Raw genomic sequence first — 27,643 nt, forward strand, 5'->3', positions numbered from 1 at the left:
GCTTTCTTTGCCTAAGTTGCCATTTTTGCATTCGTATATCGTGTGGCAGGTACGATGATACTCTATGCTCAGGGAAGTCAAGGAAATTTCCATTACGAAAAGATCCTGGACCGACCGGGAATTGAACCCAGACACCTTCAGCATGACTTTGCTTTGTAGCCGCGGACTCTAACTCCTCGGCTAAGGAAGGCCCCAAAAATATGATTACTTCTATCTCTTTAAAAAATAGTCAAAATTACGAACAGATCTCAAATCTGCAACAAATGATTCTCTATCTCATTCACAGGTACCTGGCTCAAAGAAGACTGTCTCTTACGTGTTGTAAGAACGATGTAACCGTTCATGAAACGTGTAAACACTATAAATCCAATCGTAAGCGAAAGAAGAGGATGACTTAGAACAAAACAAATGCAGCGAAGGAGAGCAACCACAAAAAAAAAACTTTGAAGCGTTGAAGATGTAAAAACGCCCAATACTAACTACACCACTTGTAGTAATCTCGTTGGCTAAGTATTAACATATTATAGGTAGAAGTGCATGGTAGTTGTGTTGAAAAATCCGTGTACGGAACTGGGCGGGACGAAAGTCTGCGAGAAGCAATTTATATCAAGTTCAAAAAACTGTCGTAAGAAAGTCCAGAACCCCGTTCAATATCAAAATTTAAGAAGTTACAGACTGTGTGTCGATGTGAATGTTGACGTCCTCTCTCCCGTTAGACTAAGGACACTCTATTTAGAAGCAGAGAGGAAGTGAAACCACTAGATGTTTGTTGATATTTTAGACACGTACTACACTACCAAAGGGGATATGGGGAATTTTGAGGGAATCTCAATTCAATGTTAGTGTTTAAAATGGGGGAAGAACTGTAGATGAAAATGTTAGCATTTAGGGCAAGATGTGACGGGAATGGGCAAACCATATATTCTAAAGAGACATTTGTTACACTCTTATACATTACGATATATAAATCAAGTTATTACGGTTGTTGATTATTTCGAAGAGGAAAAGTATTATAGGCGTCAGGTGGAAGTCATACTCACGCATGCATTTCCCAATTTTAGGGCATTGTTTCAATTCGTTATCTAGTTATCTTTAAAATCGAACCTAACCGTTTGGCATGATTTTATCAAACTCAAGTCGATATTATTACTACGAGAGAATCTCATTGTTCGAATTTATCTTACCTAGGTCAAGGGATCACCAAACTTTAAGTTTGAGTAAACACTAGTCCCCCAATCTCCCCCCAAAAACCAATAAATCTACCGAGAGCTTTCGATGTCACCATTCGTTAGCCGCACATCTGCCAAAGCAAGCTAAACAAAATCCATGACGATCGTGCTGTGCATTCTTCCCAAAATCAAACTCAAAAAGTCATCATTTGTCACACAGAAAAAAAAGTAGCAGTAATCTCAAAACAATGCTGAAATGGACAATCCTAGTAGGATCGAAGCAAATTTATGGAAACTAAGAAGCAAAAACATAGAAAAAAAACATTTGTAACAAACATTGGGAAGTATATAATTCGATGTTGTTTGTAAAAAAGGTAAGAATCTATCAAATATCAAATCACTTGAACGGAGAAACGTACCTACATTGCTTTTCCTGACCAGTGGTTGGGAATTAAATCCAAATGAAACATGTTAATGAAAAACCAATTCACAAAGGTGATGTTCCTGAAAGGAAGCGCAAAACCAAAAAAAACAGAACAAAAGCAAATAGGAAAGTGAAAATCGAAAAGGTTTAAGGGAAGCAAAGTAAATAAGAAAAAATGCGGAAGAAAGGGTATTAACTGAAATCAAAGAACAAAAAATAAACAAACAAGTATAAAAAGAGAAACTCTTAGAAACTAAATGGCTGTTTTACTATATATACATATTTTCGGAAAGGAAAACAAAGAGAAAAAAAAACTTATGGTTCTGGTAACAAAACAGTACAGAAGAAGTACTAATCGATGCAAAACAAATCGGACGATAGTATTACTATTAATGTTAACGGTTATTATTACTGCTGCGCTGATCGAATGCTACACACTACACAACTGTTGTCACCCGTCGTGAATGGTATAAGAGCAAAGCGCCGAAACCACCCCCCTTTCCCTGGAATGGAAACCCGGAAACTGTATCAACCACCCTGTAATTGTTAAAAAAAAAAACAGAAATACGACAATGTGTGCAATAAAGCAGAACATAGTGCAGATGATGTGATGTTTTGGAAATAGAAATCTTCGAAAGTCCGCGTATGATGAATTTTCTCCTTCTACAGATCTGATCATGAAGTATATTGTTGTACGCTTCGATTCAATAGATTGCCAAATATCTCCTGTACATACTGTACAGATCTGTCATCTTTTGCGATATACGACCGACAATGTCTATAACATTATCGAAGCAAACAAAGCGACAGGATCTGTTGAAAAATGCTCCTTCAGTTATTGTACCGGACTCTACGCACAACTTATTCTAGCGCAATGGAGAAAATCGAAACGAAAGTTTGTCACCTTATCTGAGGTATTCATCAATTAATCTTTCCTGCCATATAAGCATACCGGAAGAGCTTTTCTGGCACGTGATTCCCGATAGCTCTACTCGAACAATACTATGGTGGTGGTATAAATAAAAATCGTTGAACTTTACTACATGTAGCATTCACTCAAAAACAAAATCCACAAAGTTTACTACACTTCTGGTGTCGAAATTAGTTTCGACAAATGGTCACTCGGACTGAAAGGGTTTTTTTTCGTTCAATTAACCTCCAGAGCAATTTGTAGTTCACAGCTCTTTATTTGGGAGATTAACAAAATTCCAGCATAGAATTGGGACTAATTTTAATTATAGGTTTACAATTCAAGTGTTCATGATAGTTTTAAGTATATATTATAACCACAGACAAACAGACGTCACACTCTCATCATTGTCCATCGACCACCTTTTTAACGGTCGATTCAAAAATATGGTAGGTGGCCAATCCGCCACCCGCAGCGCTCGCATCGTTTTTGTTCGTGTTTGACGTTTACACACTACCGCCATCTGTTGGAATGTCGGCCAAACGCACCGATTTTAGCATTGGGCGTACATGTCCTCGTGACTATGATTTTGATCGAGATTTGTTCTAAGTGTTACGTCTGTTTGTCTGTGTTATAACATTGTGTTAGGAATGGATAGAATAATTACATTCAAGATTCAGTTATCTCATTAAGGTTTGCATGTAATATAACTGTCGTTTAATGCCTGTTTAAATCCGTAGTCTAGGGAATCAGGAGATTATGGAAGTTTGTTCTGATAGCTGTAAGGATTCTTATTTGCACTTCATAGACTACAATAATAATACACGGCGTGTATATGGGAAAGGTTTATCACAAAAAATAGGCATCGCTAAATCTTTCACCATTCGAAAATATAGGTTTTAAGCTTTCATTTGACGTGTCCCCCAAAAAATTCCACCTAGGGATCCCGAACATTTTTTTATATTAAATTTGTGTTCTTTAGAGTACATTATTTTTGAATGTAGCCGTTGTGAAAGACAGTTATATTGATCGTTGAACGGCAGTCAACCATTATACAAAATAAAAAACACAGTTTTCAACAGACTGAACCATTAATCTCCTCTCCTTTATTTTCTTACTACCAAACTAGTAAATCAAACATCTTTGTGTATCATATTAATTGCGAAAAGATGAAAATATTAACACTGCAGCAAGTTTTATTGATGTGTAAAAATTGTTTAAAAGGGAACTATTTCATATCAATCGTTTTAGCTTGAACTTGTAGGAATTTAACACTGAAATATGTAATTGAAGGAAAAGGAATCGTGATTGATAACGCGGGTAACTTTGACAGTGCGTTAACCAACACAAACTAAACGAAATATCATAGTTTCTGTTATTCGGTTAAGCAAAACGAATGCAAAACCAAAGAATGACACTTTATGTAAGTGCAGTTTTCATTTGCATCGAGAACATTTGAGGCTTTATATACGAATATTTAAAATTGATACGATTTTAGTAATTTAGAAACGCATACAAACAATCTGTTCTACGATCACTATTTGATGTAGTCTTGAATAGTTTATCCAAAAAAGATATTTTAAAATTGCATCATACATGACTTCCGGGGGTCATTATGTCCGGGATATATATTATAACGCATTTCTAACGCCTAAGTTATGCCATGTTATTTGAAAAAAAGGAACATGGATGGGCATCTAATTCTTCCGAAAGAGGTCTTCTTCTTCTTTCTGGCGTTACGTCCCCACTGGGACAGAGCCTGCTTCTCAGCTTAGTGTTCTCATGAGCACTTCCACAGTTATTAACTGAGAGCTTACTATGCCAATGACCATTTTTGCATGCGTATATCGTGTGGCAGGTACGAAGATACTCTATGCCCTGGGAAGTCGAGAAAATTTTCAACCCGAAAAGATCCTCGACCGGTGGGATTCGAACCCACGACCCTCAGCTTGGTCTTGCTGAATAGCTGCGCGTTTACCGCTACGGCTATCTGGGCCCCTAAAAAAAAGAGGTGCACTTTGCGAAAAAGGACCACGTGATTATTGAGCTGGAATCGAATTCAGGTTAACTTCTGCGTTCATGAGTCCTCTCATGGTGTAGTGGTAACGCGCCCCAACTAGAGATCGGGGAGTCGTGAGTTCGATTCTGTAATCCAAGTAGCAATCGGCTATTCTGGTCATTCCATCCATTGCCATTGCCATCCATGCCATTCCATCCATAGCAACCAACCCAACAAGGTCGTAGTAAGCTGCGACCCATATTCAAATTGTTCTTCCTCTTTCAATTTTGCACATCGTGCAGTATAGTCGCATTTAAATAAAGCTCCTTAATTGTTCTCGAAGTATCCGCGTTTTCCAATTCCGAGTTCCGGTAACGAAATCCCAATAGGTTATGGGCACCACACAGAAAGAGCTGGCGCACGGAATTCCGCAGTTTCGCGGGAATGGAAGCGAGTTCCAGAATTGGAGTTACCGGGTGAAGCTTTTCATCGAAGCAGCTGGCGTGTCAGCGGTTCTCACCGGGGAAGCCCCGGAAGTAGAAGCTGATCGAGCGAAGTTCGTGGAAATGGACCGGAAGGCGAAATCACTGTTGGTGAGTTTTATTTCCGACGAGTGCTTGGAAGTCGTTCGGGAAAAGGCAACCGCCAAAGAAATGTGGGAGAGTCTGGAGGCAACGTACGCGAAAAAGTCCGTAGCCAGCCAGACGTTGATAAGGAAGCAACTGGTACGGCTCCGGATGAAAGAAGGCAACGGTATGCGGAGTCATCTAGTGGAATTCAATGGGCTTGTACGAAAGCTCAAAACGGCCGGTGCAACCCTAGCGGAAGGGGATCTGGTGTCTCAACTTTTCCTGACGCTACCGGACTCGTACGACCCGTTGGTGACGGCGCTGGAAAACGTAAGCGAAGAGGATTTAACGCTCGATTTGGTGAAGCAACGGCTTTTGGCTGAGGAGTCAAAACGGTCGGATCGACAAGAAGATGCCAGCGAAGACAAGCCGGCCGCATTTTCCGGAAGCAGTCAACGCAAATTCGATGGTAAGTGCCACAAATGTGGCATGCGTGGTCACATGAAAAAAGATTGCAAGCAACGTGGTCAAGACGATGGGCATAGCAACGGTGCACGTGGTAACGCCCATAGCAACGGGCGTAGAAAACGCGAAGCCAACTGCTTTAAAAGAAGCGCGGTGAGCTTCATGGCGGACGCATCGTTATCAAAACGTGACCGGACCACCACTGTGGCGTTCAAATTGGACTCTGGCTGCAGCGATCATTTGGTGAGTCAAAAATCTTTTTTCTCGTCGTTCGAAACGCTAGTGCGCCCAATAGAAATAAAAGTGGCAAAATAAGGTCAGGAGATGTGTTTCGGACGAATCTTTGCGGTCAAAATCAAAAACGTGGACTGTATTTTTCCGACCGTACACGACGGGTAACTTTAATAAAACTGAAAATTTCTCTACATGGAAACGGAAAGCGCCTTTCAAGAAAACAAAAACAATATCAAGATAGTTGCATCTTTCGAGGGATAGGAATTTAACGGTAGCGCCCTGAGAAAAAAATGCTTGCAACAAATGAAATATTGGATCACTTAACATCCACCCGCCGGAGCCGGATGGCTCAACCATTCACGTCATGATCACGCTCTGCATCTTCCACGGGTAGAATGGCAATTTTCGTAGTTGCTCGCTTAAATGTGCCGCTGGTGGTTTTAACAGTGACCACGCGTACGACACCGTCGTCTCCAGGATGAGTCTTGACGATCCGACCTAGTCTCCAAGTCTGCGGCGGCAGATCATCCTCCTTCATAATCACCAGTAGACCTTCACGCAGCACCGTAGGAGTCTTGAACCATTTGCTGCGTCGTTGCAATCCAGTAATGTACTCAGACGACCATCTTTTCCAAAATGATTGCTTGCGCCTCTGAACCAACTGGTACCGTGACAACATATTCTCCTTGATCCCATCGTAAAGTGGTTCTGCTACTGCTGTCAATTCGCGATCAATTAGAAAATGGGCAGGACTCAATGCTTCATATCCCGTGGGATCGTTGCCTTGATCGATTAACGGCTTAGAGTTTAGGATGGCCTCGATCTGAACTAACAGTGTTGTCATTTCCTCATAGTTTAAGTATGATTCGTTCATAACTTTGTACAGGTGGGTCTTCATACTCTTCACTCCGGCCTCCCAGAGCCCACCCTGGTGAGGCGCCTTCGGTGGATTGAATCTCCACAGAATACCACGGGGCTGGCAGAAATCGTCAATCTTATTCTCCAATAACTGGGACTTCAACAACTGTCGCAATTCGGTCAGTTGGCGCTCGCCTCCAATGAAATTTGTTCCATTGTCTGAGAACATTTCGCTTACATTTCCGCGGCGTCCAACAAAGCGGTGCAATGCTCCTAGGAAGCCGTCAGCTGTTAGGGAACTCACCAGTTCAAGGTGAATTGCCTTTGTTGTCATACATACGAAAACACATACATATGATTTGATAGGTGCCCTCAAGCGACCTTGCTTCAAATGGAAGGGGCCTGCGTAATCTACCCCGGTCCGAACAAAGGGTTCAGCGGCAGTGACACGAGCTATCGGTAGATTGCCCATGAGCTGTTCGACGTCTCTTGGTTTGCGCTTGAAGCATGTGATGCATCTCCAGACGATACGCTTGATGGTTCGTTTGGCGTTGACAGGCCAAAAATGTTGTCTTACCTTCGCTAGCAGCCCACTCTGTCCAACATGTAATTCTTCTCGGTGGATTGCTTCGATGACAGTGTCCGTAAACTGATTCTTCTCCGGTAAGATCAACGGGTGCTTCTGATCGTATGGAAGCACGGCATTCTTGATTCTACCCCCTACTCGAAGTAGTTTCTCCGTTGCATCGAAAATAGGACACAAGTTGCGCAGCTTACCTTTTACAGGGTCACCCTTCAATACGTTGTTGATCTCTTCGCGGTACACTACATTTTGAACGATTCTCACCATAGCGTACAGCGAGTCACGATGATCGGCAACGGTCAAATTTCCACGACGAAGTTCTCCTCCGCTTCTCTTCGCACGGCAGTCACGAATGAAGCGCATAACATAACCAAACACTCTTTGTTATCGTCGAAAGTTGCTACTGTTCTGAATCACTTGATACAAATCATCACATGACGGTATCACAACTGCCATCGCTTCGACGGCAACCGGTGATTCACTATAGTCTTCTTGTTCGTCATTAGCCGTCTCGTCTACACTTGACCGAAGAAATTCCGGTCCGTTCCACCACAAGTCACTTTTCAAAAAGTCCGCAGGAAATACCCCCCGTGACACTAAGTCCGCTGGATTTTCTCTTGTCCCAACATGAAGCCACTCAGTATTGGCGGACAACCCACGGATTTCAGCGATACGGTTACGAATGAACACTGGTAGATTTGGCTTCGTCTTTTTGATCCAGCTTATCACTATACTCGAATCGGACCTCAGGACGACACGTGAAATGTCGATTCCTAAGGTTTCGCGCACTGTTTTCACTTGGTTTGCAAGCAGGACGGCTGCACACAGCTCCAATCGCGGTATCGTTAGTTCTTCCGGTGGTGCTCCTTCTTTCTCCTTTCGGTTCAGTTCCTTGAGCGCGCAACTCTGGATTTGCCGCACAGCAATGTCACCCCAACAACGCCATCCACGGAAACACTACGCAAGTACACACAACATCCGTATGCCGCACGCGACGCGTCCGAAAAACCGTGTAACTCAAACACCGACGGATTATCGACGGTAACGCGACGAGGAATCCGCATATTACTCATTCCACACAACTCGGACCGCAGCTTATTCCAATTGTCTAATTCTTCACTCGGAATTGGTTCGTCCCAGTCGATTGATTTTTGCCACAGTCGCTGCATTATTAGCTTGGCCAACACTATCACTGGACCCAAGACACCGAGCGGGTCAAAAAGTTTGGCAATTTCGGAAAGTACTTGTCTCTTTGTCGGTGGTTCCAAACTGCCCGTCAGTGGTTTTACCCGAAACACAAAACAATCACTCGCGGGGTCCCACAATAGTCCGAGAGTCTTAATCACTTCATTCACATCACTATCTTCAAAGTTCATTAGCTTTTCACGATCTTCCAATGGCACTCCTTCAAGAATCGCTGGATCGTTGGCACACCATTTGTGCAGCTTGAATCCTCCACGGCACAGTAATTCTTGCAGATCCTTTCTCAGCATCACCGCTTCCTGGAGAGTGTCTGCGCCGGTAAGCGCATCATCCACATAGAAAGACTTTAGAACGACTGCACTCGCCCTTGGGAAGTTCTGCTCCTCATCCTTGGCCAGCTGAATCAGCGACCGCGTTGCCAGGAAACCGGCCGGACCCACGCCGTACGTCACTCGCTATAGTTCCAAATCCATGATCGGCTGGGATCGGCTATCTCGAAAAAGACATCTCAAGAATTTCGTATGGTCAGAATGTACTAACACCTGTCTGTACATCTGTTTCACGTCTCCAGTAAAGGCATATTTTGGCAATCTCCACCTCAGAACTATGTCAAATAGAGCGCTCTGGACTATCGGCGCATCCATCAAAAGATCGTTAAGGGACAAATTCGTAGTAGACTTGGCGGAGGCGTCAAACACCACTCGCAGTTTCGTTGACGAACTGTCGGGCTTCAACACGGAATGGTGAGGAAGATAATATGCCCCCTCAATATGTACTTCGTCTTCCTTCAGAATCCTTGCATGGCCAAGTTCGAGGTACTCGTGCATGAAGCGAGAGTACATTTGCTTCAACTCAGGATTCTTATCTACTCTGTTTTCCAATGCCTTGAATAGTTTTTCTGCTTGAGCCCGGGAATCGCCCAGCTGACCCGCATCTTCTCGAAAGGGTAGCTGCACAATGTATTGGCCATCATCAGCTCGAGCATAAGTCGCCTTGAAGTGCCGCTCACAATCGTCGTTTTCCAAAGGATCATACGTCTGTTCGTCGATCATCCAAAATCGCTTCATCAACTCTTCTAGTCGACCTTCCGATCCGTCAATCGTAGCGTTTTGATTCACCTGTACGCTGACAAAGCCCTGCGTGTCGTACACTGGTCCGGCGATCAACCAACCCAACAAGCTCTCCTGCAACAGTGGGAGACCTTCCCCAATTGGAATCTTGCGCGACTGCAGCAGCTCATAGAACTTCTCGGCTCCGACAAGCATATCCACTCGGCTTGGGTCAAAAAACTTCGGGTCCGCCAACTTCAGATCTTTCGGAATCGGCCAGGCAGCTGCATTCACCTTCAATGATGGTAACGTACCAGTGATACGGGGTACCACCAAGCAATCCAAGGGAAAACTGTAAGCCGCCGATCTGGAACTCACGACAGCTGTAACCTTGAACTTCACCGTCGTTCTTGCTCCGTTGAAGCCTACTACCGGAACATTCACGCACTCTTTCTGCAGACCCAGGAAGTCACACATTCTTTCCGACACGAAACTTGCCATTGCACCGGAATCAAGCAAAGCACGGCATCTGTGGGCCACGCCTCTGCTGTCGAACACATCAATCAACGCTGTCGCCAACAAAACTTGTTTCACTGCTACGCTGGATTCCTGCTGAATTTCACACTTCGCCACGGTTTGCGACTCGCTACTGGATGCACTGGATCTCTCAGGAACCGTTCTTGTCTCAGCATTGCCCGTTGCCGTCTCTGGTGTCTTCTTAGCTTCGAAATGCATCAAATGATGATGCTTCTTCTTGCACTCACACAGATGGTTGCTATCGATTTTACAGTTAGCAGTTCGGTGTCCTCGTTTAAGGCAAGCAAAGCATAGGCCAAATTGCTTGGCCTTCGAATATCGGTTGTTTACGCTCAACTCCTTGAACATGTTGCACGTATCGATCGTATGATTGTCGTTGCAGAGTAGACAGCTGTTGGTTTCCTGAACTGTTGCTGTGTGAACCTTGCTGCTGACAGCAGGGTTTCGAGGATTACAGGTTACACTTTTGGGTCTCAGACTCATCGACTGCTCGCATCGCTCAAGCATATAGCAATGTTCTCGGAGGAAGTCCATGGTCTTTTTGTACTCTGGAAGCTGCCCATGTTCCGCGGTCGCTTCCCATGCTCTACGGGTATCCGCGTCCAACTTCGTGATAACCAGAGTCACAATGATGGCCTCGGACAGCCTGTCCATCATTTTCAAATTGTGGAACTCTAGTGATTGTAGTCGTTTTTCTACGGTATCGAGTAACCCCATCAACTCCGCATGGTTCCCTTTAGTCATCGGCTTCAACGATAGCAACTGTGTAATGTGCGTTTGAACGACCATTCGCAAATTTTCGAATTTCTTTGCAAGAATGATCCAAGCTCCCTGGTAATTATTATCGTTCAACGTCTGTTGATCAATAGCTCCTTTGGCGTTTCCAACTAAGGCCTTGTCAAGGAAATGTAATTTCGTGGCAGGCGAATCGTTAGTGCACTTGTCCACAATATCAGTAAACCGATCTCTGAACTTGTACCAGTTTTCGTAGCTACCATCAAATGTCGGTAGCGGAGCTTGTTGCAACAAAAGAGACGGTACCATCTGCATTGGAGGCACTATTCCACTGGTGCTTGGTTGGCATATGGAATTGGCCTTCTAAAATTTCGACGTCGCCGCAATGGCCGCATCTGCAACAGCTTTCTGGTCGTCTTCATATTGCTGTATCATCTCCGATAAGGAAATGCGTACAAACTGATACAGCTCCTCAAAATCAATGTATTTGGGCTCAAATATATTCCGTTGCGTTGGATCAACCAGATATACTCGATTCAATAAACTACCGTATTCATCATTGGCTGCATCCACGGTACGAACGTATAATTTAAGGGCATGTATGTTGAACTTACCGTAATCATGGTCGGCAGCAACAATCGCTCGTCGAATCCTATCGACCTTACCTGCTGTTGATTCCAAACACTTTTCAAGAGCAGCCACTGAATCAGCCATTTTCGAATCCCGATGCCGAGCTTCTTGTTCTTCCCTTTGCTCGCGCACGCTCTGAACCGGTGGCAAAACTGCTCCGCCAGTTGCACCTCTAGGCAGGGTGGGTGTACGGCTGTCAACTACAAACAAAGCTCGCCTAACAATCATCTCTCGGGCGGGCCGTCCCAAACAGCATCATCTCTCACACGGGCCGACCCAAACAGCACAGGTCGAACGCGGGCCATGCCAGACAGCAAATGCTGATGCATTTCAACACTCAAACAGCGGGATGCCTAGCAGCGTTGTGAGCCAAACGAATACACCCACAAAACATGTACGGTAGGCGAACCTCGTTGCGTATACCCCCCCTGCCTCTAGGATCCAAGGAAAAGGCCTATATCAAGATAGTTGCATCTTTCGAGGGATAGGAATTTAACGGGCGCTACACTGAGAAAAAAAATGCTTGCAACAAATGAAATATTGGATCACTTAACAAGATGGTTGCCAGGACGATCGATAAGATTGATGCAACGAGCAACAAGGGGGTCCTGTTCAACATGAAGGATGTCCTCTTTGTCCCGGACCTGAGAAAAAATTTGATGTCGGTGAAAAAGCTGGCACGAGCTGGCATCGATGTAGTGTTCTCCGACAACAAGGCTCTGTTGAAGAAACGTGGCGAAATTTTAGCGACCGGCAAGTTGGTAGGTAGCCTATACGAAATAGTGCTGACGTTGGAAAACGTTTGCGCGAATGTCTGTGAGACGGATCCGGGCACGCTGTGGCATCGGCGGCTGGGTCATATCAGCCAACATGGAATGGACACCATGCTTAGAGAAGGTATGCTGCAAGGAATCAAGAAGCTACCCACGGTCGGTTTTTGTGAAGCTTGCGTGCAAGGGAAACAGTGTCGTGAGCCGTTCAATGGAACTAGAAGTCATGCATGTCGCCCCCTCGAGCGCATTCACTCCGACGTGTGTGGCCCAATCGACCCGACAGCCTGGGACGGGTCAAAGTACATCGTTTCCTTCATCGACGATTACACACATTTTGCGATGATCTACCTGCTTATGAAGAAATCCAACGTCTTTGAAAAATTTCGTGAGTATGAAGCCACAGTTTCCGCCGCATTTGGGTTGCAGATTTCGAAAATCACCGTTGACCAAGGGAGAGAATACTGTTCTAACGCCCAGAAACAGTATTACAAGCGAAAAGGCATCCAAATTGAAAGCACCGTTGCGTATACACCTCAACAAAACGGGGTTGCTGAGAGGTTCAACCGAACTCTCGTAGAAAGAATTCGTGCTGTTCTGATTAATTCTGGTGTACCGAAATATCTTTGGTCCGAAGCGGCGTTGGCGTGCGTGTACTTGTTGAACCGGAGCCCCACGGTTGCCCTACCGGTCGGTGTTTCTCCGGCTGAAAGATGGTTTGGTTCGAAGCCAAGTTTGGACAAGTTACGAGTATTTGGGTGTCGGTGTTTTGCATGGATTCCAAATCAGCAGCGCAAAAAGTTGGATCCAAAGAGCCGTGAGATGATTATGATCGGCTACGCACCCAACGGATATCGGCTTTGGGACATGCAAGCGCGAAAGGTGAAAATTGCTCGTGACGTAAAATTCGACGAAGATACTTTTCCGTATGCTCAGCTGAAGCCTGTCGACGATGTTCCACTGGTGGTGAATTTTCCTTTCGAGCAAGAGGGGGAAAGCTCTGCAGATGAAGATCTTGGCATTGTGCCTAACGAAGCTGAAAGCGATTCTGATGTTGATGAGGCTGCTGGTGGCACTATTGAGGATGGCGACATTTCAACGGACTACGAGGATTCAGCAGACGCGCTCCCTTCGCAAATTGAAAGACACGAAACTCCGAGTGAGCCGGTGTCGAGGCGTAGCGAACGGGAGCGCAGGCTTCCTGGTAAGTTGTTCGATTACTTCGTAAACTATAAAGCAACTTCTGGCGAATCGATTTCCACAGATGTACCCATGCGTTATGACGATATCATGCAACGTGACGACCGACAAAAATGGCTTGGTGCCGTTAAGGACGAGCTGCATTCGATGGCTGCAAACAACGTGTGGCGTTTCGTCAAGTGCCCGGATGGCGTCAAACCCCTTAAGGCCAAATGGGTGTTCCGAGTCAAGGACGATGTGAATGGAAATCCAGTGCGGTACAAGGCGCGACTTGTCGCAAAAGGTTTTCTTCAAAAGGCTGGGCTGGATTATGAAGAGACGTTTGCCCCCGTGGCGAAGCTGGCCACAATTCGAACGATACTGGCAGCGGGCGTTCACCAAGGTTTTTCCTTTCACCACATGGACGTCAAGACAGCCTTCCTGTACGGTGAGTTGAAGGAAAACATCTACATGGCGGTCCCGGATGGAGTCAAAGCACCGTCGAACACAGTATGCCAACTTCTCAAGTCTCTCTATGGCTTGAAACAATCGCCAAGATGCTGGAATGAGAAATTCAATGAACAATTATTGAAATTGGGTTTCACACGCTCCGGGCATGATTACTGCCTCTATACTAGGATTCAGGATGGTAACGAAATCTATATCGTTCTGTATGTGGATGACCTGCTGATATGTGGAAGGAACCCAATGACCATCTTGAAGCTGAAAAGGCAATTAACCACGATGTTTGCGATGACCGATTGCGGAGAAGTCAGCCATTTCCTTGGCATGCGTTTGGACTACGATGTTAGGCGTGGAAGTTTACGTTTAACGCAAGAAGCTAACGTAGACAAACTTTTGGCGCGCTTCGATATGGTGGACTGTAATCCAGTGAAGACTCCAATGGAAAAAGGAATCCAATTACCTCGAACCAGGGAACCAACGGATCGTCCGTACAGAGAACTTCTTGGGTCGTTGATGTACGTGATGTTGTGCACCAGGCCGGACATCTGCTATTCCGTTGGATTCTTAGGACGATTTCAACAGAAGCCAACCACACAACATTGGCAGAGCTTGAAAAGGGTGGTCCGGTTCATCAAAGGAACCAAAACTAAATGTTTGGAGTACAAGCGAACCGAATCTGCCAAGCCATTGGTTGGTTACGTCGATGCGGACTGGGCTTCGGACGTCGAAGATCGTAAGTCGGTGAGTGGATTCATTTTCCTCGTTTTCGGTAATCTCGTCAGCTGGTCAAGTAAGAAGCAAACTACGGTGGCTACTTCATCCAGCGAGGCTGAGTATATCGCCCTCAGCTCCGCGGTTTCCGAAGCAGTTTGGCTATCTGGTATCCTGGATGATCTGAAGTTGAAGAGCTCCAACATTCCAGTTACAATCTACGAGGACAACCAAAGTTGTATTGGAATGGCAAAGAACTGCGAATCAAAAAGGTCGAAGCATATAGATGTAAGGCATCATTTTGTTCGCGATCATATTTCCAACGGCAGTGTGAAGATTGAATATGTACCTACGAACCGAAGATCAACTAGCTGACCTTTTTACTAAGCCGATGGATGCCAGTCGATTGGGACAACTTGGACGTCGTCTCGGAATAGCGGATTGAGAGGGGGTGTAATCCAAGTAGCAATCGGCTATTCTGGTCATTCCATCCATGCTGGGTGGCAATGCCTGTTGCATAGCAACCAACCCAACAAGGTCGTAGTAAGCTGCGACCCATATTCAAATTGTTCTTCCTCTTTCAATTTTGCACATCGTGCAGTATAGTCGCATTTAAATAAAGCTCCTTAATTGTTCTCGAAGTATCCGCGTTTTTCAATTCCGAGTTCCGGTAACGAAATCCCAATAGATTCTCACTGAGAAGACGTGTAACTTTTTCGCAAATTTTCACATCAATTTGTCCATCTAATCCAATTGCAAATTATATGTAATGTTTAACTTTTCGGTAGTTGTTAAACTTCCACTCGGCTGGTTGGCCGTAAACCACGATTCATAATTAACCCTCTAATACCCAAATTTTTGTTTTCGATCTAAATATAATTTTTCGTTTTCTAAAATCATACTAAACACGGTTTGGGCAATGATTTATTTTTCTTCGCAAATTTATGAATTTTGGTTTATGATTTTTATTTTTGAACATCCCTATCCTTTTCAATTTTTTCTTGTAGCCTCTTCTGGTTACTGATTTTTGACAATAATAAAAATTAGAGTTTTTACTATACTTTTGAAAATATGATTTTTTTTTTTCAATTTTTTTCTGGAACATTTTTTATTTTCCGTGTAACTAATGCATATTATGATGCATATTATGGTCCCAGATATAACTGTACCACTGCAGTATCTTCCTTTTCAAATTATGCCAAACGACTGTTATGCCAAACAACTGTTATGCCAAACGACTGTATCCCAAACGGGGTAGATTCGTTTAGAGTCCTATGCTGGCACTAGGACGATGATCAGCCGCTCATAACATGGAGAACAGATGCTCTGATGAGCTACGCCTTCCGAAGAGAGGAGCATAGATGACTGCTTTGTAGTTATTAGGGGTAGTCGGGGCGGTTTGGCCAATGGGGTGGAATGAGCACCCCTAAAAACTGCATAAATTCCTGAAATTTCATCTGAAATAACATGTAACCCCAAAGCTTATAAGGCAAATGAAGCAATAGGCATGTCATAATTCTGTGTTTTAAACTTAAAGAAAAAGAAGTAGGGTAAATGATGGCTTCGGCACCCTGAGGGTATTTTCGGCAGCACTAACTTATCGTCCTTGTCAACATTTATCTACGGAACAAGAATTAACTTCAATGTACTCAACATATTCCTTGAACTATAATCTTCCTTGTGAATCTCATCTTTCACAAAAATATTATATAACATGGGTTTAATCATTAAATGAAATAAATGCATACGAAATTATCGTCATTCGTGAGCTTCCGAATAAAACAACACAAGAACTGCTTAAGAAAAAGTCACCACTTTAAACGGTTAAATTCTCCGCTCCAATTCCAATTTTTTCACAAAAACTACGCACCGATCACTAATGCACTATTGAACTTACGATTTGTATATAAAGCACTCGAAAATACTTATTTTCAATGCTTCAAATCACAAATTAATATTAATGCACTTTGATTTCCTCGGCAATCACTTTTTATTACTGGACAAGGTTGCCAGGAAACCATATTCAATTGTGGTGTATTTATTATTCACAATTTAAATTCATAGAAAAAGTCAAACACAACTCATTAATTTATTGGAATTAGACAACAAAGCATGCATTGGTAATAATTGAGCCTTTCAATACTTTCCTTATCTGCGTATTGTAGCGCATAAACATCAATATACTGAGAAACATATAAAACATACGTCTTTTAATAGGTTAACTATTTTGGCAACACTCCTGTTGTTCTACAGGCAATTCGCGACTACGAAGCAAAAAGAGATTCCACAAAGCACTCGCACCAACGGAAAACCTCGTAAGGAACTGTCATCGTGTACGTGAATAAAAGCAAAAAACATCTTTCCTTGTTTTTCTCACAGAAAACCGAAGAAAACATCAGCAGCTTCGTAGTCGCGAATCAGAGGATGATGTTTATTTGTCATAAGTGAATTGATTTGCAAAGGGTCTATTCTGATTGTCTCATACACTGAGAATAATATGAACGCAAATAAATTTTAATTGTAAAGTTTGGATTTTGATCTGAATAAGCCGATCGAACAATATTCGGAGAGTGCTAATCATAAACCAACAAAAAATCGTGAAAAATCGCAACCGTTTTTTTTTTATATTACCATTCACTCTCTCGGTAATAACATGGTGATAGAGCATTCAAGAGCAGCAACCTTTACAGACCACAACCATATCGAGCCATTCAGCGAATAGTTCAATTCACGGTGAAATTATTTACCTTTTGCATTTAAAGAAATTTAAAAACAACTGCGCAAGTACCTTCGTTGGGGGTGAGATTTGGCCAAAAATGTGTATGTCCTCATTTATTTCTAAACAATTTTCGCAATTTGCATGATATGTTCGGCTAAATAAGAGAATACTTTGCCAATGCTGAACAAATGATTGAAATTTGATTATTTTCCTCTAAACAGGAAACGTACGAAAATTGGCCCAAATTCACCCCTTCGAGGGGATGACATTTGGCCAAACAAACAACACTCAGGAAAGTGAACTATCGATAGACATAGGAACCCCTTATGAAAATTCGCCACAAGACATCGGTTTGAAATTCATAAATTTACTTTTTAAAACCGAAATTTGAAAACAACAATAGTTTTCGCGGCATCGTGGAATCGAACCAAGAACCTCGCGATCAATAGGCTCGTGCGCACTCCCCTTTTCTATCGACGCCTTAATGTGGGGTGATGCTAAAACGATACATACAGCTTTCGTATTGCAATAATCGTTTCATCATTCTTAAGGCAAAATATATGAATTTCTATAGCCCAGTTCGCTGCGTGTAGAATAGATACGCAATAAGAACTAATCAAGAGAATCGTGTTCCTTTCAAGTTTTCTAGAGCTTTCCAATATGATGGATGATATGATGGACAGGAATGTGAGATTTCTAAATAGTATTCGTCCACCTTAAAGCGAGATCACGCGAGATTATCTGTGAAGCCTTAAAAGTGACAATTTAAGAAGGCCTTTTTCAAGCTTTTTTCGATGATTTATTAAAAATAAACTACTAGTTCTATGAATCTAATATTTTGATGGTACAGTCAACCTTCATTCGTTGCGCTAAACCTGTAGCCCACTTAGTGCAAGACTTTGACTGATCGGGCTGAGTTTCGAGTTGTCAAATAACATAAAACAAACAAACGAAGCTATAAACATTGATAAATTGCGTCTTATGTCAGAAAATGACGTTTGCCTTCGTTTTAGGTGGGCTATAGCCCAACTAACAGGAGCCCAATTGAAACGTAGCCCACTTAAAGATAATGCAACGAACGAATTTCGACAGTAGTTGTAGATAATTTCAAGGATTACCACGGTTACTATAATGAGAAGGTGATATATTCCGAAAACTGACAGCTACTTGATGACGTCATTCCTATCCATCTCGAACAAATTTGTGAAAAAATGATCTAGTGATCCTGATGGTATATAGTACGAACGAAGTGAAACCAGTGTGTAGCAAGTGGTGAGTTACAGTCATGGTACTAACCAGACGATGGTGTGTCCATCTTTTTCTCTTTTGTGATTTCTTCCTGTCGTAACGACAAAAGTCATGCGTGTTGTTTGAATGCGGACGGATGGTGTAGATCAGAAGTGAATAAAAGAGATAATATTCCGACGCTCATTTTAAATCAATATCCAGCGGTGGCAGTAACGCGCAGACAATATTACGCGCAATTCAAACGCAATTCTGAAATACAAATTATCCAATAATTGCGTTCCGTAGATTTTCCTTGCAGAGCACAATATTATGAACCAATTAACAATGACGTCACACTGCACGTTTTTGGTTGGTTGGTTGGTTCTTGGTTAGAATCGCACCTGCTGCTAGTTTATAACCATTTCATTTATTTAGTTAACATCTACACAGATAACACTGAATCAACAATTTCACGCCACAATACTCGGTTCGTGGCCGCATCTCTCCATCCTCGGTTCTGCCCCACGCTCGCCAAATCGATACGCACTTGATCCGCCCACCTAGCTCGCTGCGCTCCACGCCTTCTTGTACCAACCGGATCCGAAGCGAACACCATCTTTGCAGGGTTGCTGTCCGGCATTCTTGCAACATGCCCTGCCCATCGTATCCTTCCAGCTTTGGCCACCTTCTGGATACTGGGTTCGCCGTAGAGTTGGGCGAGCTCGTGGTTTATAACCATGGCATGTCAATTTTCACAGCCGAAATGCTGCCACAGTAAGACTTGATACAAAAAATATTCGATGAAATAAATGAAAACGAAATTAGGCTGCGTCCATTTATGATGTAACGCTAAACTGTTCAATTTTCGACCCCCTTCCACTCCGTAACGGTCTTTGTATGAAAAAAAAATGTATAAGCCGCAACATTTGAGCTTACTTCCCACCCCGCTACAGCGTTACGTAATATGTGGACGGCGCCTTAGTCTGTACAAATTAAGTGGCGTTGTGCATTCAATTTGATTCTTTGTTACTGTATTTATAACTGCAACGCTGTTTTCAGTGTAGTTTGTATTTTTCTGCATTGGCCCTTTCAGCGAGTAGAACATAATGAGTGACGTTTAATTTCAGTCATTGTCAACACATGCGAAAAGTAACCAATACATAAGCTAGTTTTTGCAACGTTTTGGATTGCCGAAGTGAACATTTTTGTTGCCGACAATAGTAATTGCATTGCCGATAATAGAACAATTGCCTCGTGACTTTGGCGAGGAAAAACAGATGATTTAGAGAATAAAATAGTGTTATGTTTATAATAACCAATTAATAAAGAGTGCTCAAGTGTATTTCAGGTGTCTCCTGCTAATTCTTGTACTTAATGGTTGTATATAAATGCCTTTTTCAAAGTCCAGCTGCTTAGATTGCCGAGAATACGTAAGTTCCCCTAGATGATCTTCGAAAAAACTGCCCATATTGCCCCGAATGGCTTTTTCAAATTTCATCATTTCAGAATGATGAGGTTTGACTGTTAGAATGTTCTTAAAAATTCAATCTTTTTGCCCGAAGTGTTTATAAATACTAATAACTTTCAAGTGTATTAAGAAAAATAATTGAATTTGTAGATTATTTGAGATAATATTACAACCAAAAATAGGGTGCTCATATCACCCCATCGGTAAACAAAAGCCTCAAAATATGGATCTACTGTATTCATCTAAAAATTGTTGGAAATCAAACAAAAATCCGAAGATTTCATGATATTTTCAGCACTTTTATCGACTTTTCCTTAAGGTGGCCAAACTGCCCCACTTTCCCCTACCCAGTGATTGACCAGAACAATCGAAGTTGCACAGAGATTCAACGAATGGGGTTTGGGATTACCTAACGGTCATCGGGAAAAGGGAGGAAGGGTTACATAAACATTGTTACAAGAGATCGGATAGCATTATGGAGGACCCCTTCCTGTTCGATCAATCATCCATTCCTACTTAATTGTAAAAAACTTTTGGCTAGTATTTATTACCCTACTATACAAACAAGGCTTTCGGACAATTGACAACTAACGATGCGTAACATTTCAGACAGTTTGGTTTTTAATTTTCTAAGTTTCTTCCTTCCTGGCCAATAATACACATCGATTTATATAGGATTTAGATTTCGTTATACGGCAATTTGCACGTATGGTATAAAACAATCACAAAAAACATGTTTTAGGTGCGGTGGTTGGTTAAACTTTTATATACAATAAAAAAAAACAAACTAAAGAATCTTGTTGGAATTTACCACTTTTAAGTATGTATTAGACAAATGCAATTTTTACAACGGAAAAATTAACTAAATTTGCTTAGGGAGAACATTGAGAACACAAATCAAAGTAACGAAATGACTATTAAATTCCACTACCTAACGATTTGGCTATGGTCCAATTGCGAACACCTTTCAACAAACATTCATCCCTGCAATTAACCGCTCCCAAGTATGGGGGCACTCAGCAACAACCGATCTTCTACGCCACAATAGTCTTGTTAAAGATGGTTGTGTCGAAGACAGAAACTGTTTGACGGTAGATAAGAAAGGGGATTCCGAGGATCGGGGCGAGTCTTGTAGGGGGTCCACACTATAAAAGAGGGGTGAAGAAATTTCTGCCAAACGCGGAAAAGGTGCTTCACCGAACTTCGTTCGGGGTCATCGTCATCGTCGACGTCGGTTGTCGGTCATTCGTTCGCTATCACTGAATTCAATAAGTGTTTGTGTAACTTACGACTTGTACCCTTGCAGGCATCCTTTCGGAACTGTGCTTGTTTAAAATCGGTTTCCTACTGGATAAATGCGCCATGCCACTGGAAAGGAATCTTCCACGTGCACGGCGAGTGACTAAGAGCTATTTTTGAACCTTACGATGTAGAGGCTGCTAGGAATCATCTTGGAATCGACTCGAAGAGTGCTTTAGGAATCGGACTTCTTGCCCAGTATCCAGTTGATCAGTACGGATGAGGCGCTTTGCGGCTGCTGGGGCGACGATTCGGTTTGAGCTGTTCGAGAGGACAAAGTTAGAATCGATCACTTACTAATCAGATGGCACACACTTACAGATATTGGTTCCGGCGATTTTGGCCGCCGCCTCCAGTGGCATGTGGGCCAGGTCGCGCTGAATCAGGGTCATCTGCCGGTGGCGCTCTTCCCGTTCCTCCTGCACCCGCTTGTCCCGTCCGTGGTCGATCGAGTGCAACTCGGAGAGTTTGCTGCTCAGGTCCGACACTTGACCGGCGCCGGTGGCAGAGGCAGTCGTTGATACAGCGGCACTTATGCCCGACTCCTGGACGATCTGCTGCAGGGACTTTTCCGGGGTGGTCGTTTTCGATACGTCACTGGCCGAATCGCCGGATGGTTCTGCTGGAAGAAAAGATACGTTATGAACACTTTTTGATTGCAAACGATGAGGTCATTTTGGATTTTGGAGCTTTGCTCAAAAAGTTTGAAGCTTTAGCTAAAAATGTTGAAAAGTGTTACGTTTTGTATGTTTAGCCAGTGTTGATAGACTCGCACTCAAAATGTCAATCAATACGCTCTCCCGAGAGAGCAAACTCATTAGAGATCTGCTTCGCAAATCTCACGCTTGATATTTTGATGCAAAATCAACTCAATCAACTCAAACCATAAAAAATGATTCAGTCGCAAAACCCGGCCAAAACTCGTGAAACCCGAATATTTTTGTTTACGTTAGAAAGGATTACTATAATTTTACCAGACTAACAAGAAATTATTGCCGTGTGTGAGTAAACTGTGGAAATACGAGACAATGAGTCATAAAGGTGAGCCAACTCATCCATGATTTTTTGACTGCTGAGTTGCGTGATTGACAACTCACGCATGAAAAATCTCAAGCGTGAGTTGTGAGAAATTGAGTTTTTCACAACACTGTGTTTAGCGATATTGTATCAGGAGAAAACTTTGACAACCAATAAGATTATAACACAAAAACAGTAAGGCATTGCTCCGCCAGTCAAAGTTTAAGCACCACTGCGACAACCATCCGTCACCAGCCTGCCGAATAACATCAGCACAGCAAATCATTCTCAATACATAAGCGCACTCAAGTACATAAGGGAACGAAGACGAAACAACTCCACACCTAACAGCACGGATGGAAGAGCCGTAGGAGAAGAAGCGATCTCTACGGTGACGTTGCTCAGCATATGCGGGAGAGTGATTGCCCGAAGGCCGACACACACACACGCCAACCAAAGCCAGCACGATTGAGCTAGGGCGAGAAAGATTTTTCATCGTCGTTCCATTGTCAGTCCCCATGATGCGATCGGTCGGTTCGGTTTAATAAGCGGATTTTGCCACAAAAAGTTAGTGCCGTTTAAAGCCGGCGAAAGAAAACTTTTGCAGTTTTCCATAGTGAAAGGTTACATAGTTGTTACCGGCCGTGGCGGAAAACATCCGGACGCGAAAGGCGCCAGAGCTCATCATCGTCACGTGGCCATACGGTGAAAGGAAGGATCACGGTTTTCGCGGCAAATATCAACGACCTAGAAGGCACGAAGAAGCATTTTAGAGTGGCCAACCGCTTCGAAACCGAAGTGATTGTCCGATCACGAGATCATCGCTGGCATCAGGACGGGCACGCATTGTTCCACAATAAGAACGCCGCAAATCCATTGTCTGCTGACGCTACTGCTCGGATCGTGATTCCGACGGAAAGAAAGGGGGGACGATTTTGCATCCACCAATAGCGCATAGCCACTGCAAGAGCCGTAGGAGGACCTCGAAACGAGCCAGGTTGGCTGTCGCTTCCCTCGAAGCACCCACACACGACGAGAAACCCCTCATTGGGTATGTGTAGCCGGCAATCAAGAACGAGCAGTCACTAACCGGCAGAACAACAGGGTTTTTTCGTTGCAGTTTTGTTCTTTGGCTCATCGAAGGAAGGCCCAGCGAGTCTACACTCAGGGGTTCCCAACACCGCGGTGGAGGATCGTCCGTAGCCATATCAGCAGTTGACATTTGGCACATCGGAGGAAGAGCGGACTGTGACTCACGACCAGGGGTTCCCAACACAGTAGTGCAAGGTCGTCGGCGGTGAATGACCGTCGAGAGCTAGCCGCTTCAGCTGAGGGGGTGCAGGAGCACAGAGCGTGCGACGACGGCGAGCGCAGACCGTCAGAAAGAATGCGGAGGCTGGTGGAGCTAAAGGCGGCGGGAGCATAATGGCCGGTGCCGTGAGTACTAGCAATCTAGGATTAAGCCACTATATGTAAGAAGGGATAGAAGATAGGCCTCGAGGTCAAGTTTAGGAGTCAGGCAGTCATGATGGCACCCAATATATGCATTTAAAATGAATTACTCGTTTTGTGATTGAGTTGGAGCCCTTTGCCTTCAGTGTTTGTGCCGAATCCCCTTTTGATAATGGTAGTTCTGCTCTACCGGGTCGGGAACTTGCAACAAAAGCTCCTAGCTTCTTCCTAGGAAAGCTCTTTAATTTTCCCTTGAAAAGTTCCTAGCTATTCCTTTGAAAAACTCCAAGCATTTTAATTTAACTGGTCCAAGCTTTCCACTTGAACTTCTTCCTTGAAAGGCTCCTAGCATTTCCCTTGAAAAGCTCCTAGCTTTTCCTTTGAAGAACTCCAAGCTTTTGCCTTGAGATGCTTCAAACTTTTCCCTTAAAAAGCTTCAAGCTTTTCCTTTGAAAAGCTCCAAGGTTTTACTTTGAAAAGCTCCAACCATTTCCTTTGAAAAGCTCCAAGTTTTTCACTTGTAAAGATCCTAGCTTTTTCCTTAAAAATTTCCAAGCTTTTCTCTTGGAAAGTTTCAAGCTTTTCCCTTAAAAAGTTTTAAGCTTTTTTCTTGGAGAACTTCAAACTTTTCTCTTGGAAAGGTTCAAGCTTGGCTCTTGAAAAGCTCCAAGCATTTCTCTTGTAAAAATCCTAGCTTTTCCTTTAAAAAGTTACAAGCTTTTCCCTTGGAAAGTTTCAAGCTTTTCCGTTAGAAAGTTTCAAGCTTTTTCCTTCGAAAGTTTCAAGTTTTTTTCTTGGAAAGCTTCAAACTTTCCTCTTTGAAAGGTTCAAGCTTGGCTCGTGGAAAGCTTCAAGCTTTTCCCTTGAAAAGCTTCAAGCTTTCCTATTGAAAAGCTTCAAGTTTTCCTCTTGGAAAGCTTCAAGCTTTTTCCTTGATAAGCTCAAACATTTTCTCTTGAAGCACTCCAAGCATTTCCTTTGAAAAGCTCCAAGCTTTTCCTTTGAAAAGCTTTAAGGTATTCTCCTGAAAAGCTTTGAGCTTTTCTCTTGAAAAGCTTTGAGCTTTTCTCTTGAAAAGCTGTGAGCTTTTCTCTTGAAAAGCTGTGAGCTTTTCTCTTGAAAAGCTTTGAGCTTTTCTCTTGAAAAGCTTCATGTCTAAAAGTTCCTGGCATTTCCATTTAAAAGCTCTTGGTTTTCCCGTTGAAAAACTCCCGAAAAAAAAAACTCTAAAAAACTCCAAGCTTGTCCCTAGAAAAGCTCCTAGCTTTTCCGTTAAAAGCTGAAAGATTTTCAGATCCAAGCTGTTCCCTAGAAAAGCTCACAGCTTTTCCCTAGAAAAGCTCCTAGCTTTTTCCTAGTAAATCTCCCAGCTTTTCCCTAGAAAAGCTCCAAACTTTTCTCTAGAAAAGCTCCAAGCCCCTGTCTTGAAAAACTTCAAGATTTTCCGTTGAACAAATTCAAGCTATTCCTTCGAAAAGCTCCTAGGCTTTCCCCTTAAAAAGTTCCTAGGTTTTTCCTTGAAAAGCTCACAGCTTTTCCCTAGAAAAACTTTAAGCTTATCCCTAGAAAAGCTCCCAGCTTTTCCCTAGAAAAGCTCCCAGCTTTTCCCTAGAAAAATTCCCAGCTTTTCCCTAGAAAAACTCCCAGCTTTACTCTAGAAAAGCTCCAAGCATTTCCCAAGAAAAGATCCAAGCTTTTCCCTAGAAAAGCTCCAAGCTTTCTCCTAGAAAAGCTCCAAGCTTTTTCCTAAAAATGCTTCAAGCTTTCCTTTAGAAAAACTCCAAGCTTTGTCCTAGAAAAGCTCCAAGCTTTTCCCTAGAACAGATCCAAGCTGTTCCCTAGAAAATCTCCCAAGCTTTTCCCTAGAAAAGATCCTAGCTTTTCCCTAGAAAAGCTCCAAACTTTTCCCTAGAAAAGCTCCAAACTTTTCCCTAGAAAAGCTCCAAGCTTTTCACTTGAACAACTTCGAGCTTTTCCTTCGAAAAGCTTCTAGCTTTTGTTCTGAAAAGCGCATAGCTTTTCTTTTGAAAAGCGCATAGCTTTTCTTTTGAAAAGCTCATAGCTTTTCTTTTGAAAAGTTCATAGCTTTTCTTTTGAAAAGCTCATAGCTTTTCGCTTGAAAAGTCCATGCTTTTCCCTTGAAAAACTCCTAGGCTTTCCCTTGAAAAAATCCTAGGTTTTTCCTTAAAAAGCTCCAAGCTTTTCCATAGAAAAGCTTCCAACTTTTCCCTAGAAAAGCTCCCAACTTTTCCCTAGGAAAGCTCTCAGCTTTTCCCTAGAAATGTTCCAAGCTTTTTCCTAAAAATGCTTGAAGCTATCCCTTAGAAAATATCCAAGCTTTTCCCAGAAAAGATCCAAGCTGTTCCGTAGAAAAGCTCCCAGCTTGTCCCTAGAAAAGCTCCTAGCTTTTCCAGAGAAAAGTTCCTAGCTTTTCCAGAGAAAAGCTCCTAGCTTTTCCAGAGAAAAGCTCCCAGCTTTTCCAGAGAAAAGCTCCAATCTTTTCCAGAGAAAAGCTCCCAGCTTTTCCCTAGAAAAGCTCCTAGCTTTTTCCTAGTAAATCTCCTAGCTTTTCCCTAGAAAAGCTCCTAGCTTTTCCCTAGAAAAGCTCCAAGCTTCTGCCTTGAAAAACTTCAAGAATTTTCGTTGAACAACTTCAAGCTTTTCCTTCGAAAAGCTCCTAGGCTCTTCCTTGAAAAAATCCTAGGTTTTCCCTAGAAAAACTTCAAGATTTTCTCTAGAAAAGCTCCCAGCTTTTTTCTAGAAAAGCTCCTAGCTTTTCCCTAGAAAAGCTCCTAGCTTTTCCCTAGGAAAGTTCCTAGCTTTCCCCTAGAAAAGCTCCTAGCTTTCCCCTAGAAAAGCTCCTAGCTTTCCCCTAGAAAAGCTCCTAGCTTTTCCCTAGAAAAGCTCCAAGCTTCTGCCTTGAAAAACTTCAAGAATTTTCGTTGAACAACTTCAAGCTTTTCCCTAGAAAAGCTCCCAGCATTTCTCTAGAAAAGCTCCCAGCTCCAAGCTTTTCCACAGAAAAGCTTCCAACTTTTCCCTAGAAAAGCTCCCAACTTTTCCCTAGGAAAGCTCTCAGCTTTTCCCTAGAAAAGTTCCAAGCTTTTTCCTAAAAATGCTTGAAGCTATCCCTTAGAAAATATCCAAGCTTTTCCCAGAAAAGATCCAAGCTGATCCGTAGAAAAGCTCCCAGCTTGTCCCTAGAAAAGCTCCTAGCTTTTCCAGAGAAAAGTTCCTAGCTTTTCCAGAGAAAAGCTCCTAGCTTTTCCAGAGAAAAGCTCCCAGCTTTTCCAGAGAAAAGCTCCCAGCTTTTCCAGAGAAAAGCTCCCAGCTTTTCCCTAGAAAAGCTCCTAGCTTTTTCCTAGTAAATCTCCTAGCTTTTCCCTAGAAAAGCTCCTAGCTTTTCTCTAGAAAAGCTCCAAGCTTTTCTCTAGAAAAGCTCCCAGCTTTTCTCTAGAAAAGCTCCCAGCTTTTCTCTAGAAAAGCTCCCAGCTTTTCTCTAGAAAAGCTCCCAACTTTTCTCTAGAAAAGCTCCCAACTTTTCTCTAGAAAAGCTCCCAACTTTTCTCTAGAAAAGCTCCCAGCTTTTCTCTAGAAAAGCTCCCAACTTTTCTCTAGAAAAGCTCCCAGCTTTTCTCTAGAAAAGCTCCCAACTTTTCTCTAGAAAAGCTCCCAGCTTTTCTCTAGAAAAGCTCCCAGCTTTTCTCTAGAAAAGCTCCCAGCTTTTCTCTAGAAAAGCTCCTAGCTTTTCTCTAGAAAAGCTCCCAGCTTTTCTCTAGAAAAGCTCCCAGCTTTTCTCTAGAAAAGCTCCCAGCTTTTCTCTAGAAAAGCTCCCAGCTTTTCTCTAGAAAAGCTCCCAGCTTTTCTCTAGAAAAGCTCCCAGCTTTTCTCTAGAAAAGCTCCCAGCTTTTCTCTAGAAAAGCTCCCAGCTTTTCTCTAGAAAAGCTCCCAGCTTTTCTCTAGAAAAGCTC

At 43.0% G+C, this 27,643-nt stretch overlaps 2 protein-coding genes across 11 annotated transcripts in view; one reads left to right on the forward strand and one right to left on the reverse strand.

The window, feature by feature from the left end:
- LOC5569245 (protein retinal degeneration B) overlaps nt 1–2,152 on the forward strand; it is a 218,544-nt gene extending 216,392 nt beyond the window's left edge. For all 9 annotated transcript variants that reach the window (XM_021839224.1, XM_021839231.1, XM_021839226.1 and 6 more), the window contains one exon: nt 287–2,152. The gene's annotated coding sequence lies outside the window, so the exon portion shown is untranslated. The remainder of the gene's footprint in view (nt 1–286) is intronic.
- Nucleotides 2,153–20,502: 18,350 nt separating this feature from the next.
- Nucleotides 20,503–27,643, reverse strand: part of LOC5569249 (protein lava lamp) — a 72,228-nt gene continuing 65,087 nt past the window's right edge. Inside the window, exons 5-6 of one of the 2 annotated variants that reach the window (XM_021839236.1) lie at nt 21,523–21,822; nt 20,503–21,464 (exon numbers count right to left, since the gene is read on the reverse strand). In XM_021839236.1, coding sequence (XP_021694928.1) covers nt 21,379–21,464; nt 21,523–21,822 — 386 coding nt within the window. In that variant the 3' untranslated portion in view covers nt 20,503–21,378. Of the gene's footprint in view, nt 21,465–21,522; nt 21,826–27,643 lie in introns of both variants that reach the window. The other variant, XM_021839235.1, reaches the window with a different exon arrangement.

The sequence above is a fragment of the Aedes aegypti genome, chromosome 1 (genome assembly GCF_002204515.2).
Source record: "Aedes aegypti strain LVP_AGWG chromosome 1, AaegL5.0 Primary Assembly, whole genome shotgun sequence".
Taxonomy (NCBI): Eukaryota; Metazoa; Arthropoda; class Insecta; order Diptera; family Culicidae; genus Aedes; species Aedes aegypti.